Raw genomic sequence first — 20,425 nt, forward strand, 5'->3', positions numbered from 1 at the left:
TCAGTACTACTGGTACTGCAGAAACACTGGTATCGTTACATCTTTTCTATTTTAGTACCGACTTGGTACCAAAGTACCGGTACTTTTGATAACACTTCTCAGGATAGTTGCACTGTTTGAGGAAACCCCTGTAGGGTTCAAGCTTTGCAACATTCTGTCACTCCCAACTTGTCCCCGGAATTTCATGTTAAACGGAAGTGTAGAATGACACCAGTTTCAGCAGTTGGCCAACAATGATCCAGTACGGCTGCACACTATGAATAATTGAGATTTCCAACTATTTTCTTCTAAGTATCTCTTCTCTTTTAGTCTCTCTTTTGGCTCTCTCTCTCTCTCTCTCTCTCTCTCCCTCTCTCTCTCTCTCTCTCTCTCTCTCTTTGTGAGAGACCATTGTGATCACACATATATAATACCTTGTTGGATTGTAATTGTGATATGTGTGGTAAAGGCACTTTTTGTATAGCTAATGCAAAAGTTGCATTAGTTGAGTCCCATTTAGATGATAATTCCTTCGGATGCAAGTGTCCTTTCAGCAAGTTCTTTAATATTGAATGGACTGCAACTAGTTCATTGCTATCAGTAAAATGATAGTCTGCAACATTAAAAGTACTTTTTGAAAACTTTGAAGAATTCTGTTTCTGCAGCAGGGGAATCCCTGATGAGCCATATATATTACGTTTAAAAACAAATGAATAAATAAATAATAATTAAAATTAATACAAATACAGCTGTGTAGATTTCATTTACATAATTTTTTACCAAAAAAATCTTTATTGTTACAAATGTAACTTAAACTACATGTTGTCATGTGAACATCCTGTAAGTAATGATACCGGTTGAAGTTTTACAAAAAAAGCTTCAAAACAGCTCCATTCACACCACCAGTAGACTCTGCGATCTGTGTCGCTAGTGGACGTTCCTACTGTTTGTAGCTGTAACATTACTGGAGGACTGCCCGTTGCCTGCACTCGTCTCCAGTCTGCCAGGAGACAGATAACGTGAGCTCCGCTGTCTTCACTCTCTTGGTAGTCGCTTGCGAAAGTCATTTGTCATTTGCATAAAGTTGAAATTTCCTCAATTATATCTTGTTGCTCTCCACGGCAATCTGTCGCCAACGGCCGCAGCAACTCGTGTTGCCGGAAGTTGCTATGCTCTCATTGAAAATGTGTGGGATCACGTAGCTTTCTCTTGTGATGAATGGCTAAATGATAACTTTAGTCAAATGTTGATTCAGTAACTGCTCTGACTGATTCAGTGAGTCATTCAGTGAATATTTTGTTCAACTCATTCAAACCAGTAACTCATGAATTCGTGAGAGGTTTAAAAGAGTAATTTGCTCGTGAATCGGTCTATACTGGTTGCGCTGTTTGTGTGTGTAGTCCGCAAGGACAAATCAATAAAAAGATGTGTTTTCTTGGCATTATTTTGCGATACATCTTTTTATCTTATTGCATTTATTTTAGACTGATAGATCAAAACTTGGGTAAAATTTATTTACAAAATCATTTATTTTGCTCAAGGCCATCACTTTGTTTTAAAAACAAACATGGATTAGTAAATATCATGGATCAGCCCCTAGTACTAGGAGTTCTGGGTTCTAATCCGCCCTAATATAACTTTTTAATTTAATGAATGAAAATTGCATCTGTACGTCCGTGGATGTATATCATGATCACATATATAACTGCATTTTGCTTTGTGATTTAACTAAAAATGAGCACAAGCTGCGCAACAGCGGAGCAAGTAGAGTGTGCGTCTGTGTGCACTGATAACAGCTGCAACGAGCACTTTCATAACATTCAAAATAACAAAAACCAACGCTGGATCGCCACTTATTATAAAACACACAAACCAAATGGACACTCCTGCTCAAGAACTTGAGATATTTCTTTTGCATAAGACACTTACCTGGCAAAAGCTACTTCAAAAAGTGGTGGGGACAAAGTTGACAAAGACAAAAAGTGGTAGGGACATGTCCCACCTGTCCCACCCATAAATGACACATTTGATTTATTGTAGATTCAATAGCAGCGCTGTACTTTAAGTAGCAACGGAGCGCCAAAATGCAGCGGTGCAGGAAACACTGAGGAAACACATTTATTTACTCTTTTACACAGTATATATACAGTATATTCAGTTGACACTGATCGGACTTCACTCAGACCACTTACTTAAACATTTTGATTAAAAGTGAGTTTAAACCCCCAAGAAAAGGTTATTAACTTATTGCTAAGTAAGCTTTGCCTTTTTATTGCATATTGGCCCATTTTGGTGGTGCTGGAGAGAATATTGTTTAATTATTTATTTATTGAATTCTTAAAAAAATTATTTTAACATGAAGCACTTAAAAAAGACAGAAATTCAGTTATGCAAGCTAGCATTTTATTTAATTAAAGACTATAATTGTGATCATTTTTTATATTGCTCACTTCTAAAGACACACACAGATCATTCTGAAGTTTAACAGTATGGAGTCCTAGCATGCTGATATATATGTTATGTTGTAATAGATTCAACAGAAGCTATTTTCTGGGTGGCCTGAAAGGGGGCATCTTGGGGTCATCTGAAAGACACATGGAAAACTCCAAGTTGCCTCTCCAGTTATAGATTCTATGTAAACCAGGAAGGGGGTTAAGCTTAGGAATGCCATCTCAAATAGTCTCTGCTCACTGTGAGATGGTGCCAGGTACATTGCGGAATGTCACATGTAAAAGATTCTCAAATTTTGGCAGACCTCAGGGGTATATGTTTGTGAAACGAGGACTTTCAAAGAGATTGAGAAAGAGGAAAAAGAGAGAGGAAATATCCAGGGATGTGGTTTCCGCTGTATCAGTCAACAGCATGAATGAGAGCTACCTAGCAAAACTTTATGAAATAAGTGCGTCAGGTCTTCCTGCCCTGCTGCATACTTTGGGGACTCCCTCTGTCCCACAGGGATCAAAACCACACACACATACTGGCATCTTTTAGCCACATTACCTGCGATAAATATGCACCACACACAATACAGATAGAGAGGTATGCAAAACTACAAAAGTGTTTTGTATTGTATTGCAGAATATTCCATTAAAAATAAATTGTTAGAGAAAATGGATCTACTATATATAAAGCGCACATGCAAACCCGCGCACACACATTAACAACAACTCAAGTATTTGGTCACGACTTAAACATTTACTTGAGAGTGAGAAATGCATACCAATCTTTCAGTATTGAGGAAACAGACAGCCGATATATATATATATATATATATATATATATATATATATATATATATATATATATATACACACACACAGTATATATATAAACAGTTGAATGATTTCGCAAAATCATTTCACTCTTTTCATGTGATTTACAGACACATTCCTGCGTAGCCTTAAGAGCTAGAGAATCAGAGAGCACTGATGGATTAATGGATTTATATTTGGAATAGAGAAGAGTATAAAAGGGATACTCTCTCTTCAATATGCTCTGATGCTATCATTAGTATGAAATAATTGATATCTGTCAGTATATACTGTACCACCATACACCAACACTGGCCTGCATAATGCACTGTTGAAGTAATAACAGGTGCTCCATTCAATGTTTACCTCTAGGTGTTTTATTTCAAATGGACATCAAAACAAAAAAGGTCTGGCTGAAATATGGTTATTATGTCATGTCTTTTCTCTCTCTCTTTCTCTTTGAGCTTGAGAGAGGAAGAGACGACAGAGAAAAACAGCCTGTTGGACTGGTAGAGTGGGTCTCCTCATTCAGAAACACCATTTTAGCTCATTGTACAATGTATTATGTGTATGTTTATGTATATGTGCATATGAGCCATACCAGTGGATGTTTGTATTTTTTCCTGTTCATCCACTTGTGTCTAAAATTGCACTAATAATGCAGAGTTACCAACAAAACCTTCAAGGTAAAATATGTTGACCTATATGAGAGACATACAGTGGCCCCAAAGAGGATTTGGACACTGAAGCCACGCTTAAAAATGTATGAATGTTGCATTATGTAACAAAACATCAAACCAAGTGGCATTCCACATATTTAAAGCAAAACATGAAAGAAAAAAATAAAGAAAAGAAAATAAATAAATAAAATGGTTTCAAATTGTACAGCAGTAGATATACTATTCAGATATAAGACAAAAAGGATTTGGCGACTTTCTGGTTGGCAAACTTTGTGGAACATGTCCGTAGTTATTGTGATGAACAGCAAATGTTGTTACCTTGCTATAACACCTTCATACAAAAACTTAAAATCATCTTGAGATCAGTTGGTTAAAAGTAATTGAAAAGCTCATAGAAGGGAAGTTAGTTCTGTGAGCAGTTCTAACATCATTTGTTGGCAGATGCTAATTGGTTAATATTTTGTATCTAATGCAATTTAAGTCATACATGTTTAAGTGTGAATTAAGTGACCAAAGTGTCAAAAACCTTTTGGGGCCACTGTATATAAGAAAGCGAATCAAAAACAGACAGAAGAAGGGAAGTCAGGAAAGACATTTCACATCTTCCTGATGTGCCATAGCTATTGCAAGGCAATTTAAATGGCTGTTTTTGCAACAAAAACACATACACACAGCCTCTCTTGTAAAAATAAATAATCACTAATGTTGGAAACACCACATGAGAAAAAAACACCATCAGCAGCTCTTTATTAACGTTTTTTATTCTTACACAACTTCAAAATAATTATGATGTTACATACTGTAGTGTCAAAGGTCAAACATGATAATGTCAATATCAGAAAACAACCAGCAGATGGCACTGTTCACATTTACTCAGCAAATCTTGGACTAGCACACCTATCAACATCTTGAAGGTTATATTCTTTGGATTCTTATCAGCCTTATTTAAAACCTCAACTTTGTCTTAGTTAGTCTTGCGTGCGTGTATGAGCTATTTTGTTATCGAAAAGAGTTAGAGAAGATGAAAGGAGTCGTTTGGTACAGTGCAATGATCTGGAACATCAACTCACAAGAACTGCTTGCATTCCTCCTCTCTCTCTCTCTCTCTCTCTCTCTCTCTCTCTCTCTCTCTCTGTCCCCCTCTTCAATTATTTCTTGGTGTAATGGTTTTAATGTTTTCCAGATGTAACCCCATTCTCTGGTAACACTCAGGAGAACAACTGATACTTCTCTCCAACCCATCTGTGGCTGACCGTTACAATGTTGTATGTTCATTTATTCCATGCCTAACAAAAATGACTGTGATTGTAGTAAGGCTTCACACCAATACAGCTGTTTTTACAGTCATTAAACATAATATTGAATTAAGTGTGTTTCTGTAGTTATCGACTGTGACAAAAAAAAAAAAAAAAAAGCGAAAGAAAGAAAGAAATTTCCACTGCCCCTACAACATAATTTTAGTAATACTTCAACATTTAGAGGGTTATGAGAGAATACATGTATGGTTCTTTCTTCAACTTTGAGCAATTGCATGTTCCAGGGTTGATTTTTATTCAAACAAACTCTTTTCTTTTTGTTTTATTGATGTAACATTAAAACTGATTTGTAAACTTTTACCTGGCATTCATTATTTAATTCTGGTACTCTGGTAGTCTTGTCCCTGACTTAGACTTTCAATATTAAACTATGAAACTCCATTATAAAAATACAAATTATTAAATGTTTAAAACTTTGTTAATCTAAACAAAGAATGATATTAATATAAACCATGTCAATAGTCATTGCATGAAAATGATTTATTTCTATCAATTTTTTTAAATTGTCCCACATCTGTGGTGTCATTTCTATGGAAGCCCGTTTCCGCCACATACAAAATTATGAGATTCAAAGTCGTAATTTTATGATAAAAAGTCATAATTATGAAATTAAAAAAGACAATATTATCAGATAAAAATTCATTATGCTGAAATTAAAAAAAAATATATTAGATACAATGTCATTGTTTTGAGATACTGTAAATAGTCCTAATTATGAGATAAAAGTCAAAATTCTGAGATAAAAAGTCAAAATTAAGAGATGCTAAGTAAAAATTATGAGATATTAAGTTATAATTACAAGATAAAAGTCATGTTTATGGTACAAAGTCAAAATTATGAGATAAAAAGTCAAAGTTCTGAGATAAAAGTCAAAAGTATGAGATATTAAGTCATAATTATGAGATAAAAGTAGTTTATAATACTAATTCAAAATTATAAGATAAAAAGTCAAAGTTATGAGATAAAAGTCAAAATTCTGAGATATTAAGTCAGAATTATGAGATAAAAAGTCAAAGTTATGAGATAAAATTCAAAATTCTGAGATATTAATTCATAATTATGAGATACTAAATCAATATTATGAGATAAAGTCATAATTATGAGATAAAAATTCAAGTTTATAATTATGATTTTTTTATATATACACAGAATCAATATTTAACCCCCACTATTACCCCTCCCAATTTTGGAATACAATTCATTTTAATAACATTAACCTTCCCAATTAGTTTTTTGTTTTGTTTTTGTAATTAACATTTTTTATTAAATCATATAATAACAAGAAACACACACACACACACACACACACACACACACACACACATATATATATATATATATATATATATATATATATATATATATATATATATATATATATATATATATATATACACACACAACATTTAGGCAAGACAGAACAATAATGGGGAAAGAGGGCAACCCTGCCGAGTGCCCCTATTCAGAGTAAAATAATCTGAAATTAATCAATTTGTTTGTACCGCTGCTACAGGATGTCTATAAAGTAACTTAATCCAACCAATAAATGTACTCCCGAACCCATACATTTCCAAAATCTTAAAAAGATAATCTCATTCTACCATATCAAATGCCTTTTCGGCATCAAGTGAGATGGAAGCAACCGGAGACTGATCATTCACTACTGACCACATGATATTGATGAGACGACTGATGTTATCAGAAGAGCTGCAGCCCCGAATAAACCCCACCTGATCTATATGTATAAGAGATGTCATAACCTTACTTAATCGGTTAGCCAAAATTTTTGACAACATTTTTACATCTAGTTGGATCAGGGAGATTGGACGGTAACTTTTACACTCACTTGGATCTTTGTCCTTTTTAACAATCAGACTGATCCGGGCTTGTGTCATGGTTGGAGGAAGCTTTCCATTCTTTAATGATTCAGTATAAACTTTTAACAAAAGTGGAGCCAGTTCTGTAGCATAGGATCTAAAAAATTCTACGGCAAAACCATCTGGCCCCGGAGCCTTGCCAGTAGGTAGGGACTTAATTACCTTGTCAAACTCCTCCAAGGTTATCTCAGAATCAAGAGAGTTTTTTTGCTCAGTCTCCAGTTTAGGAAGATCTAATGGTTCCACAAAGTTTCTAATATCTTCATCAGTAGACGAAGACGTGGAACTATAAAGATCAAGATAGAACTCTTTAATGGCATCATTAATATCAATGGCTGAGGTAAACATTTCACCACCAGCAGATTTCACTGAAGGAATGATAGAAAGAGACTCTCTCTGCTTTATATGTCTAGCCAAAAGCTTCCCTGTTTGTCACCCGACTCAAAGTATGACTGTCTTGCCCTGAATAACTAAAACTCCAATTTTTGCGACAAAATAGTATTATATCTATATTTCAATCGGGTCAATTCTCTGAGGCCATCAGATGACATACGGTGCTTCAGCTCTGCCTCTGCACTTTTAATATTTCCTTCCAACTCCATGAGTTCTCGTGCTTTGGATTTTTTGATGAATGAGGCATACTGTATGATCCGACCCCTAAAAACCGCCTTAAGTGCCTCCCAAGCCACGCCCACAGAGGATACCGAGGACCAGTTGGTCTCCATATAAATACTGATTTCGGTCTTTAACATTTGTTGGAAATCAGGATTTTGCAAAAGGGATACATTAAGGTGCCAACTATATGATTTCTTTTTCTCTATACAGGTGCTTCTCAATAAATTAGAATGTTGTGGAAAAGTTCATTTATTTCAGTAATTCAACTCAAATTGTGAAACTCGTGTATTAAATAAATTCAATGCACACAGACTGAAGTAGTTTAAGTCTTTGGTTCTTTTAATTGTGATGATTTTGGCTCACATTTAACAAAAACCCACCAATTCACTATCTCAAAAAATTAGAATATGGTGACATGCCAATCAGCTAATCAACTCAAAACACCTGCAAAGGTTTCCTGAGCCTTCAAAATGGTCTCTCAGTTTGGTTCACTAGGCTACACAATCATGGGGAAGACTGCTGATCTGACAGTTGTCCAGAAGACAATCATTGACACCCTTCACAAGGAGGGTAAGCCACAAACTTTCATCGCCAAAGAAGCTGGCTGTTCACAGAGTGCTGTTAACAGAAAGTTGAGTGGAAGGAAAAAGTGTGGAAGAAAAAGATGCACAACCAACCAAGAGAACCGCAGCCTTATGAGGATTGTCAAGAAAAATCGATTCAAGAATTTGGGTGAACTTCACAAGGAATGGACTGAGGCTGGGGTCAAGGCATCAAGAGCCACCCCACACAGACGTGTCAAGGAATTTGGCTACAGTTGTCGTATTCCTCTTGTTAAGCCATTCCTGAACCACAGACAACGTCAGAGGCGTCTTACCTGGGCTAAGGAGAAGAAGAACTGGACTGTTGCCCAGTGGTCCAAAGTCCTCTTTTCAGATGAGAGCAAGTTTTGTATTTCATTTGGAAACCAAGGTCCTAGAGTCTGGAGGAAGGGTGGAGAAGCTCATAGCCCAAGTTGCTTGAAGTCCAGTGTTAAGTCCATGCCCACGACCACAGAGGTCATTCCCGAGTCTCAGTCCATGCCCACGACCACAGAGGTTGTCCCCGAATCTCAGTCCATGCCCACGACCACAGAAGTCGCTCCCGAGACTCTGCTCATGGTCACGAACTCTGAGGTCATTTCCCAGTCATCCTGGACTCTTAGCCTCGAGCAGGCCATGGCTCTACCTTCTACGGTTTCGCCCTATGAGCCTGCCATGGCTCCGCCTTCCACGGCTTCACCCTTCGAGCCTGACAGGGTTCCACCTTCTATGGCTTCAACCCTTGAGCCTCCCATAGCTCTGCCTTCCATGGTTCTGCCCCTCGAGCCTCCCACGGCTCCGCCTTCCACGGATTCACCCTTCGAGCCTGCCACGGCTCCAGTCTCTAGTCTGTGGCCGCCTCCCAAGCCTCCTGACCCTATCTCGACCCTGTGGTTGCCACCCAGGCCTCCTGATCCTGTTTCAGCCCTGTGGCCACCAACCAGGCCTCCTGATCCAGTCCCTACCCTGAGGTGGTCTCCTGGGTCTTCTGACCATCCATCTGATCTGCTCTGGTCTTCTGAGTCTCCTGGCCATCCGCCTGATCTGCTCTGGCCTTCTGGGTCTCCTGAACGTCCGCCTGATCTGCTCTGGTCTCCTTGGTCTCCTGGCCATCCGCCTGATCTGATCTGGTCTTCTGGGTCTCCTGACCAGCCGCCTGATCTGCGCTGGTCTTCTGGATCTCCTGGCTATCCGCCTGATCTGCTCTGGTCTTCTGGGTCTCCTGGCCATCCACCTGATCTGCCCTGGTCTCCCTGGTCTCATGGCTGTCCGCCTGATCTGCACTGATCTCCTTGGTCTCTCGGCCTTCCATTCGATCTGCTCTGGTCTCCTTGGTCTCCTGGCTGTCCGCCTGATCTGCTCTGGTCCCCTTGGTCTCTTGGCCATCCACCCAATCTGCTCTGGTCTCCCTGGTCTCATGGCTGCCCACCTGATCTGCACTGGTCTCCTTGGTCTCTTAGCCGTCCACCCGATCTGCTCTGGTCTTCCTGGTCTCCCGACCTTCCACCTGTTCTGCTCTGGTATCCTTGGTCTCTGGCTCCATCTTGGCCCTGCCTCCCTGACCAGCCTTCCTTGGGTTTCAGGAGCCGCCCATTAGAGGAGGGGTTGTGTCATGATTCACTGTCGTTTGCCTTGTGTTTCTCCCCTGTCATCTGTTCCTCCCGGACTACATTTCCCATAATTCCCTGCTCTCATCACTGCCAGCTGTCCTTGACTGTCCTCACCTGTGTTTCATTAACTCATTAGTCTTTGTGTATATAATGCCCTGTTGTTTGCTTGTTCTTTGTCAGTTGTTATGTGTTTTGACCTCCCGTGTATGACCAGTGCCCTTCGTAGATGTTTCTCCCTGTTCATGTTCTTGTTTCCCCTTTGTGGATGTTTTATTTTGTTCCTGTGTTTACCTATTATTTTCTACTTGATTATTTCTCATTAAACTCCTTAGCCGCACCTAGATCCAGCTCTCGTGACTTCCTTCCAGATCGTTACAGAACTTTTGAGTGTCCCTTAAGTGAATGTTCAGTGAGTCGGTCCACTTGACTGCAACGTGAGTACCACAAAATAACTTACTCGGTCCATTGACTTTATTAAGGACATCACTTGTTGGGGACATGTAAATATTTTACGGCCATCCTTAGCATCTATTCTCAATTTGGCTGGGAAAATCAGTGCAAAAGCTAACTTCCATTGATGTAAGAGTTTCTTGCATTCCTTGAATCGATCATGTTTCTCTCTTGTTGAATTCGCAGAGTCTGGAAACAAGAAAATGCTGTGGTTCTTCTAAGAAAGCCTTCCTTTACTCCTCGCCTTGCGTAACACGAGATCTTAATCGGATGATCTCAGAAATTTGGCCAGAATTGATTGGGGACTGTCTCCCTCAGCGGATCGCCGAGCCGGAACCCTGTGAGCTCGCTCAATTTCCAGCTTATGGCCATTTATGTCGAGCAGACTCGGAAGAAGCCCGTCCAGGAATTTCACTATATCCCGACATTCTTTGTCCTCAGGAATTCCAACAATTCTGAAGTTATTCCGCCGGTTATGGTTCTGCAAGTCCTCCAGCTTCTCCCAGTTGTGCTCCAAATCCACCTTGGTTGCTAGTGGATTAGCAGCCAATTCGCTCTCTGATGACTCCAGTTAATCGATCCGTTTCTCGACATCCCCTATTCTTGTAACCACCTCAGTGAATTTTGTCTCCATGGCAGTGATTGATTGACGTATTATAGCAAGATCCTCCAAGTCAGCAACGACCTTTGTCAGCATTGCCGACAAGTTCAACAATTCTCGCCAAATTTCCCTCACTTCTCCGGCCAAACCGGCTCCCTGGTCCGCGGCCTTGTCAGGGGCGTCAGCTTGAGCACGTAAGTGTCTTTTAATGTCTCCAGAGCCTGAGGATTTTGAATTCTTTGACATATTGTCTTCCTAGAACAGTTAAGGATCAGGGTGTATCAAATCTCACCGGTTTATGACATAAAAAGTATTAAAACCAGCAAAGTGTGCAGAGCTCACCGTTCACATGTCCGAACCTCGCGTGGTGTGACATGACAAAGTCATAATTATGATTATAAAAAGTCAACATTTTTGATAAAAAGTCACAATTGTTAGATAAAGTCATAATGATGAGATAAAAAGACTGAATTATCAGATGAAAAGTCTCATAATTATGATTTAGCATCTCATAATTATGACATTTTTATCTAATAATTATGACTTTTTGTCTCAAAATTATAACTTTGTATCTCATAATTTCAACAACAAAGCAATTTTTTTTTTCTATGTGGTGGAAACGGGCTTCCATACATTTCTTCCACACAAAATAATTTTGCCCCTAAAATTTATTTCTACATAAGTGTCAGTGAAGAGCATGCTTGAGATGAAATATGAGACAAATGATGTCTGAAGAAAACAGAGAAAATTCAAGGTAAATATCACTTATTTTTAGAGTATTTTTATTAGGCGTCTTATCTAATCAAGATGTTATTTTGCCAAATGATGCAGAAAGTCTGAAAATATTATTTAATTGTGTGTATTTAGGATACATAAATTGTTAGCTACAAAATAGCCTTAGCAAGACAAACAAGTAGGCCATTTGACTTTTTTTAAAAGTGAAAAATATCATTTCCATCGCTGTCATTTCCACCACAAAAACACAACACAGAATTTGAGATGTGGTGGAAATTACACTGTAGTGGGAATTTTCATGACTTTCAGAAAGAACAAAATGACATAAATCTCCTGTTTGCATGTACACTGTAGAACATTGTTAGTAGACACATTTCAAAAAATGTGAAAAATGTTTTAATGAGACTTTACTTTTTAGAAATCCACAGTACTAAAAAGTGCCCAAAGTTGAAGAAACACCCATATGTGTGTCTACAGACTGGTCAACCTCAATAAATTCCATCTGGGCTGCAGAGCTGAGTTCAAGAAAGAGGTCAAGATTCTAGCAGTAACCTCATACTACATGATACTAAAACATGCAAATGCACATACACTTAAAGTGAGGATTATAGTGACAAAAAGTGTATCCCTGTTTTACTGTCTCAGATCTTCCTTTAGATTTGTAAGAGTTTGTGCATACAAACCCCAGACACACTGTGTAAAGGGAAGTTGAGAGTTAATGCCTGTATAGCAGAACTAGGTTAAAAAACTTAATGACCCAACCAGCTGCTGCTCATGTCAACCCCTCAAATCTCTCTCTTTCCTCTTCTTGCTCACTTTTTCACCCCCTTTCTCTTGTTCTCACGGCGTACCGATATAGAGATATACACAGTTGCAGTGGCCATAAAAACCTGCAGACAGACAGGAACACAAATTAATTTGTACAATAATTTATCACAGACAGAGAAAGTAAAACAAATGCATGCATACATAAATGTGCTATGGTAAACTTTATGATGGATTTGCAGTTTGGAAGCTGCTCATCTTGCATTTGGCTTGTTTGAGTGAATGAGTGATGGTGAATGAGGGATGTGTTTTTATAGCAAGCTGTTGGTCATCAAAATGGCAAAATGTGTTTCAGATAGGCAATCCCCCTGCTTTCGCTTAGAGGGTGATCGTTACTAAGGGGCATAACCCCATGAGAGGGAGATAGAGACTGAGAAGATGTATTTGTGTGTGCACACTTATATGTATCTGGGTCAATGACGTGATGCTAATTTTTTTCCAGATCTATTAAGTTATTCAAAAAACATTAGAAATGCTATTTGCACAAAACAGATGAATTTTATGATAAACATGTTTTCAATTACTGAGTTTAAAGTCATTTTGATACTTTTTTTTCTGGGGCTTAAAGTAAAACATGTCATGTGGTGTAATCGTCAGGAGACTAAATTAAAAACTGAAAATCTTGAAAAAAGACATTTTGGCGTGAGTAGTGCAGTATATTATTTTATTATTATTTCTTAAAAAAATAAAATAAATAAGCAGTGAAGCAATTAATTTGTTTCAAAATATTATTAATATTTGAAAAACGTTTCTACTCCAAATCAAAATCAGGTGGTGTAACCAACATACAGGTAGCCATTTGTCATGTGACCAAAAAACAAAAAAACAAAACAGAAACCCTCAAGACTGTGTGTGTGAAGTTTTTTTTTTTTTTTTTTTTTTTTTTTTAATTTTATATCAGATATTTTGAAATTTTTATGAAAAGGCACATTTTTTTTCCAGGTCATGTGGTGTAACACTAAGAAAACATCTTGATATTCTTGACACAAAATTCATTATTTCTAAGAAAATATATTTTTTGTTACCTTGAAAAATGCAGTACTGTGCAAAAGTTTTAGGAACTTGTGAAAAATTATGCATAGTGAGAATTTCTTCAAAAATAATGCCATAAATTGTATTTATTTATCAATTAACTGCATACAAAGTCCAGTAAACGTAAAAAGCTATATCAAAATTTGGTGTGACCACCTTTGCCTTCAAAACAGAACCATTTCTCCTAGGTACACCTGGACACAGTTTTTCTTGGTTGTTGGCAGATAGGATGTTTCATTACAACACATTACATAGAAAATTATATTAATTGCATAATCTTAAATATTTATACACTGTGTGTCATATCAAACATTCAGAAAAACATAAACCCTTTCAGAAAATTAAAAATTTTACCTGCTCATCTGAAATGCCTGTCTGCTTTCCTCAACCTGAAAAAAACAACTGATCATTTCTATGGACACCTTTAACATCTTCACTAGCATTTTCAAATTGCGCATAAGAAATCCTAAACTCTCAAAATTCGCATAAAATTTAATGCACTAGAAGGAGGTGGATTTTCTAGAGTTTCGCATTAGTTAAAATGCGCATTAAGGTGATGGAAACAGTTTATTCACGAAACGATGACGTGTTTTGACCATTTGTACACGTGTTATCAATGTGCGATAGCTTGATGGAACTGGCCCAATGAAAGATCCAACCTTGGCATACAATTCTTCGTGCATAGCCCTTGGCATTCGGAAGTGTTTATCCCACAGCTGGTCTTTAAAGTGGGTCCTCACAATCTCCAGTTTGAGAGAAGGCGCTCCCATGTATGCAGAGGCTGAAGGCATATAGGCATTGCATCCATTTTAGCCCTCATTATTTTAGAAATTACATTTATTCTGTGGCGTCTCCTGGCAGCATTTAATAAAACAAAGTACAATTGCTCCAATCCTGCAAATAAAACTCTCCCCGTAGCAAGGAGGTCATTCAGCTGCTCCATCAAGACAAGGCGGGCTCCCCCAAGATAATGCGCATGACGTAGTTGATGGAAACGCGCAACGATTTGTCATTTCTTTAGTCAAATTTTTAGAAATGCGCTTAAAAAAACGCTAAACATTTCGATGGAAACCCAGCAACTGACTCCACATATGACTCGTGATATATTTCATGTTTTCTAAATTCATAAGGAAATTTTGTGTGGGTAACAGACCTACAGACTGTGTATTGTGAGACACAAAGTTTTATTCCTGCATGGGGTGCTTGACACTCTGAAAACCGAATCCTGCAGCGTGAAGCATTCACCCATGTTTCATGGGGGTGGGGGTGGGGGGGGGGATTACTGGGGGAGAGGGTTACCTGGAATCTATGCCCCTTGTTACTCCGCATGACATTTTAAAAGACTAAATCCAATTTTCTTTGTAGAAAAAGCTATGAAAGTTTTTCAAACATTTATCTAACTAAATTGGACACTTCTATGAACTTGATACGTGTGTTTTGAACTAGATTTTTAAATATTTCTCATTTTTATCACCTCTGACAATCTCAAAGGTTTTACAGAGATGGTTTATGTTTTCTGAAGTGGTGTATGAGAATTATTTCTTGGTATGTGTACATGTGTGTGACTTTGTGTACATATTGATTATGTTACTGTGGGAATGTAGGGTTACAGGAATAGCAACAACAGAACACTCTGATCAGCCATTTTATTCACAGGCTGTTTTGATTCATGAAAATCCCCATTTATGAGCATCAGTCTCTGACAACAAGTTCTTTATTACACATCCTGCTATGTCTCATTCCCCATCTGTCTCTTTCTTCTTCCTCACAGTCTCTTTCCTTTTCTTTTTTCTCCCCCTCTTATCTCTATATTTTTTTTTTTTTTTTTTTGCACTTTCCTCATTCCTTATCCTCCTGCAGGAATACTTTAAGGATAAGACCATATGGATTCATTCTCAGTCTCACATCATTTATCTCTCTCACTCCTTCTGGATTGCTCCCTCTCATCTATTCTTTTCGGTGCATCTTGATTTAAGACAGTTGTGTGGTCATTGTTTTGTCTTTTATGTACATGTTGCTGCTGTGTATAGACACTACAACATATAAATGGACAAAACAGTTTTCTTCATCTCTGGTTTAGCGTGTGTCTGTCAAACGATAAACTCACATGAGGGCTAGACAGGAAATGACCCTCTGGGAGTTGAGGGTTCCTCACTGGACTCACACACACAAGCATATGCAAACACACACTTCCATGTGCAAAGATATGCAACTATTTTTACCAGCTACTGCATTTTTGTTTTGTTCTGTTGAAATCTGTTTATTTATGTTTCTTAAATTATTCTGGGTTCAATAAGTTAAGCTCAATCAACAGAATTTTTAAAATAATTTTGATTACCACAAAAGTTAATTTTGAAGTGTTCCTCCTTTTCTTTTCTTTTTTTTTTTTAAAAAAAAGCAAAAATCTGGGTTCCAGTGAGGCACTGACAATGGAAGTGAATAGGGCCAATTCGTAAATGTTAAAATACTCATGTTTCAAATGTAAACCCACAAGACGTAAACAATATGTTTGTTAATGTGATTTTAGTATGATTAAATTGCTTACTAACCTTTTCTGTGTTAAGTTATATCCAGTTTTACAAGTTTGTTGCCATTGCGACGTAATGCTGTAAAATCCTAAAACGACCATAAAAACAATGATTTAAACAACTTTAAACAGAAGAATTAATGTAAGTGAATTTATAAAATTATAAGCTTCACATTTCTGCATTTAAACACTCCAAAAATTGGCCCCATTCACTTCCATTGTAAGTGCCTCACTGAAACCCAGATTTTTCGCTTTTTTTAAAGAAAAGGAGGGATAAGCAAAAATAACTTTTTTGTGCTAATCAACATTGCGCCACAAATGCTGTTGATTGATTTTAACTTGTTTTGAACCTGGAATATTCCTTTACATTATCACAGAGTATGCCAAACCATAAAACTACCATAACACCAAATGTGCCAATCAACTCATGCATGCTAACCTATAATTGCTTTCACATGTAATATTTTTTTGAAAATTTTTATTTATTTCAATATACTCTCTGTGCAGGGGAGTAGATTCCAGGGGGGATGGGGGGATTTATCAAATATATAATCAAAACAAGCAAGTACAACCCCCCATTCTAATGAATGTACCATTATCAATGGGAATATGTAAATGCTTCACGCTGCAACCTCCCTGATGTTCAAGCCAAATCTACGCCCTTATCTCTGTGTAGTCAAAAAATGATCTCCAGTTCTCGCTTCACTCCTCCTCCACATTGTCTCTCAATGTTCTTACCTAAAAATAAATATGAAACATCTGGACCTTTGGTTGAGTGGTCTTTAATTACTATGTTCAAGTTGGATGTAGAACAGCAATGTAAAATTGAATTACTCAACAATAACTTTTCTTTGACAAGGCATTTCTTCTCGCATACATCACATTTATAAATTCAAGGCCCTTGTAATTGAGTGAAGTCTGCCCACGCACCCAAGAGAGAGCGCGCCTCACTTCCCACGACCTGGCACGCGGCATGAGACAAAAAATTGGTCTGAAATTCCCTCTCTTTACTTTTCTATTTTTCTCTTTCCTGCCGGTGCTTTTTAAACAAGCAGTGGAGTCCTAGATCGAGTCCCTGAGGGACCTTCATGAGAAGAAAAATCTGCTTTTCTATCCTACAGTGTGTGTGTGTGTGTGGGCATGTTTAAGTGGTTTATGAGGACTTTTTTTAGGTTACAAACTGGTAATTACAAGGGTATTATGCTATAAATATGGTTTATGAGGACATTTCTAGTGTCCCCGTAATTCAAATCGCTTAAAAAAACATACTAAACAATGTTTTATTGAAAATGTAGAAATGCAGAAAGTTTTTTTGTGAGGGTTAGGTTTAGGGGTAGGGTTAGGGGATAAAATCTATAGTTCGTACAGTATAAAAATCATTATGTCTATGGAGAGTCCTCAATGATAGCTGCACCAACATCTAGTGTGTGTGTGTGTGTGTGTGTGTGTGTGTGTGTGTGTGTAATCTGCAACAGATGACTTCTTGGGGGATGAGAGGCAAATGCGCCCTCGGTTGGAGTCACAGCAGCTCGCCATGGTTCTGCATGGATAGATCAATACAGGAAAAAACGACAATGTTGCACTTAAACGCTCGCTAAATGCCTTTACTCTGATGGCATTGGATTCTGCAGAGGAACATTTTTGCGAAACTGGGCTGAAACAAAGGAATGTACTGAGCGGCTGAACGTGTTGTTTGAGCTTCAGTGGAATGGCATATTTGTTGCTCTATAGCTTTCTTTTATCCTGCGGTGGAGCGCTAATATTCTTCGCGCCTGCTTGCGCCATTTGCCCCGAGCGATGCGACTGCCAGCACGCGCAGCATATCCTTTGCGCAAACCGCGGTCTGCGCGCGGTGCCCAAAGCGCCGCAGGTGGAGGGACTCGCGGGGGACGTGCGAGTTTTCGGACTCGCAGGAAACTTCATTCACAACCTCAGCGCGTTTGACTTCATGTGCTATGGCAACCTAATGAGGCTCAATCTCCAATTTAACCAAATAAGGAATATACACCCTAAAACATTCGAGAAACTCTCCAAGCTGGAGGAACTATATCTGGGCAACAACTTGATTTCAACAATACAACCTGGAACTCTGCAGTCGCTGAAAAGACTCACTATATTATATAGTAATAACAACGAAATGAATTATTTTATTTCCGAATCGTTTAGCAGTTTAAATAGTCTAGTCAAACTTAGACTTGATGGGAATTCTATTGAATTTTTAAACGAGACTGTCTTCAAAGGTCTGACAAATTTAATGTTCCTACACTTAGAATCGAACCGACTTCGCCATGTTGACCGGAACGCGTTCTCGAGGCTCGAAAAACTGCAGTTTTTAAATTTATCAGACAATAAACAAACAGAGCTGCGTGATATTTTTGTGTTTTCCCATCTGAAGACTCTGGCAACTCTTCTGCTCGCAAGCAACGAAATAAGGCACGTTGGGGACCACGTATTTCAGAACCTGAAAAAGCTAACAAAACTATCGCTAAGTCGTAACAAGATATCAAAGATAGACAGAGAAGCGCTCAAAGGGCTTTCGCGCCTCAAAGACTTCACGATTGACAGAAACGAGCTAACAGAGATTCCTGCAGGTCTACTAGACCCTCTCGAGCGTATTGAACACCTTGACTTCAGTGACAATCACATATCTCGAGTGGACCCCGGGGCTTTCGACCACCTCTCACATTTGAAAACATTGAAACTGAAAAACAACCGTCTTACGAATCTGTCCGGCGGCGTTTTCGCCACTAACGGTGTTCTGTTTCACGTCGACCTGAATGGAAACAACTGGACGTGCGACTGTCGGATGGAGAAGCTGAAAATCTGGATGACGGAAGCTCATTCTCAGGGAAAGCTGTTGACCGTTTTTGTGCGCTGCTATCACCCCCCAGTGTTGGCGGGAACATATTTGGACTACGTGAATAACTCTCAGCTGGGAAATCTGAGTGGCTATTGCGAGTCTGAACTTCTATCTCAGCCAATGGAGAGTCGTGGAGCAGTAGTGGAGACACCAGTTCTCAAGGAGGAAAGAGAGAAAAGAGGAGAGAAACATAAAGAAGTAGGGATTCAAGAGGAGGAGAGGAAGCAAGGGCACGTGACACTCCTAGAAAGAAAGAAGAAGAGGAAACTGGGCAACACAAGGCCACGTGCCACAGCTGGGCATTCTGGAAATCTCAAGAAAACAGGGAATGTCTCCTCATTGGCTAATAGTACTGATTCATTGGCCTTGACAAGCCACAGCAACCATAACCAAGATGTTGTGACCCACTTTCCCATTGCTTTGGCCCATCAGGAACAATTCAACCTGCCCTTACAGGAAAAAGCGAAGCACCATGACTCAAGAATTGCAGTAATCGCAGATGCTTGTCAATTCAATCGCTATTCCATCTTGAATGTTAGTGTGGAAGATGTCACTTCCAATACAGCCACAGTTCGCTGGAGCACAACTCCTGACATTGCACTGATTCATGGGAAAGAACTTCGGCTCCGTGTTTTATTTGACCGTTTTGGGCATGCTTTCCGTTTCCCACGTTATGTTTATACAGATGGATCTGACAAGGCAGTGACCCTCCAAGAGCTCCGCCCAGACTCCACCTACATCACCTGTGTGGAGAGTGTAGTGGGTGGGGCTTTGTGCCAGGTAGCTCCTAGAGATCACTGCACTGGATTTGTTACACTTTTGCCTTCAGTGACAAGTGAGGTCAACCTACAGCTCATCACAGTAGCAGCTCTGGCAGTCAATGCAGTGCTCCTCCTTCTGTTCGGTGGAGTCTGGCTGGGGCGTGTGTTGAAGAGGAGGATCAAAAGCAGGAAATCATCTGCACATGCACATGTGCGTCAAATGTACTCTACCAGACATCCGTTTCGTCCAAACATGGCCACAACCTGTGTCTCCTCTGAATTCAGTGGTTACAAAAGTGGCAGACAATTGGCTGAAGAAGGTGACCTCATCCAGTTCCATGGTGACCGTTTCTTTAACAACAGCCCTGCAAGAAGGGATGATGATGTCATAATGCTTAGATACTCAGACTAAATGAGTTGTCTTGTGTATTTGTGCGTAAATAACGTACACTTTTTGATAAATCTTTTTGGCAACCAATGACAAACCACTAGATTATACCATTTTACATTACTTCTTTCTTTCTTTCTTTCTGTTTTGATAGCATGTAAGCATATGCTGCTGGTTGGCCTAATTGCTTGGCTTTGTAAGGAATGTATTTCTGTCCTTGTATAGAATATATTACTTATTTTAAGTATATTATTATTTTACTCAGATCCAGATATACTGAAATATTCAGGTCATGTATATTACTTGAGTTACAGCACAACAAAAGTATTTTGTTACA

The 20,425-nt window shown here is 38.7% G+C and overlaps 1 protein-coding gene across 1 annotated transcript; it reads left to right on the plus strand.

The window, feature by feature from the left end:
• The first annotated feature begins 17,596 nt into the window (after positions 1-17,596).
• Positions 17,597-20,405, plus strand: LOC127425508 (TLR4 interactor with leucine rich repeats-like). The gene has a single exon (XM_051671577.1). It carries the CDS (start codon positions 17,788-17,790, stop codon positions 20,110-20,112), a length of 2,325 nt encoding a protein of 774 aa, XP_051527537.1. The 5' UTR covers positions 17,597-17,787; the 3' UTR covers positions 20,113-20,405.
• The last annotated feature ends 20 nt before the right edge of the window (positions 20,406-20,425 follow it).

This window comes from Myxocyprinus asiaticus, chromosome 34 (genome assembly GCF_019703515.2).
Source record: "Myxocyprinus asiaticus isolate MX2 ecotype Aquarium Trade chromosome 34, UBuf_Myxa_2, whole genome shotgun sequence".
Lineage (NCBI taxonomy): Eukaryota > Metazoa > Chordata > Actinopteri > Cypriniformes > Catostomidae > Myxocyprinus > Myxocyprinus asiaticus.

Coding starts and splice junctions, on each gene's coding strand:
- LOC127425508 (XM_051671577.1), top strand. CDS start 17,788: ATGGCATATTTGTTGCTCTATAGCTTTCTTTTATCCTGCGGTGGAGCG.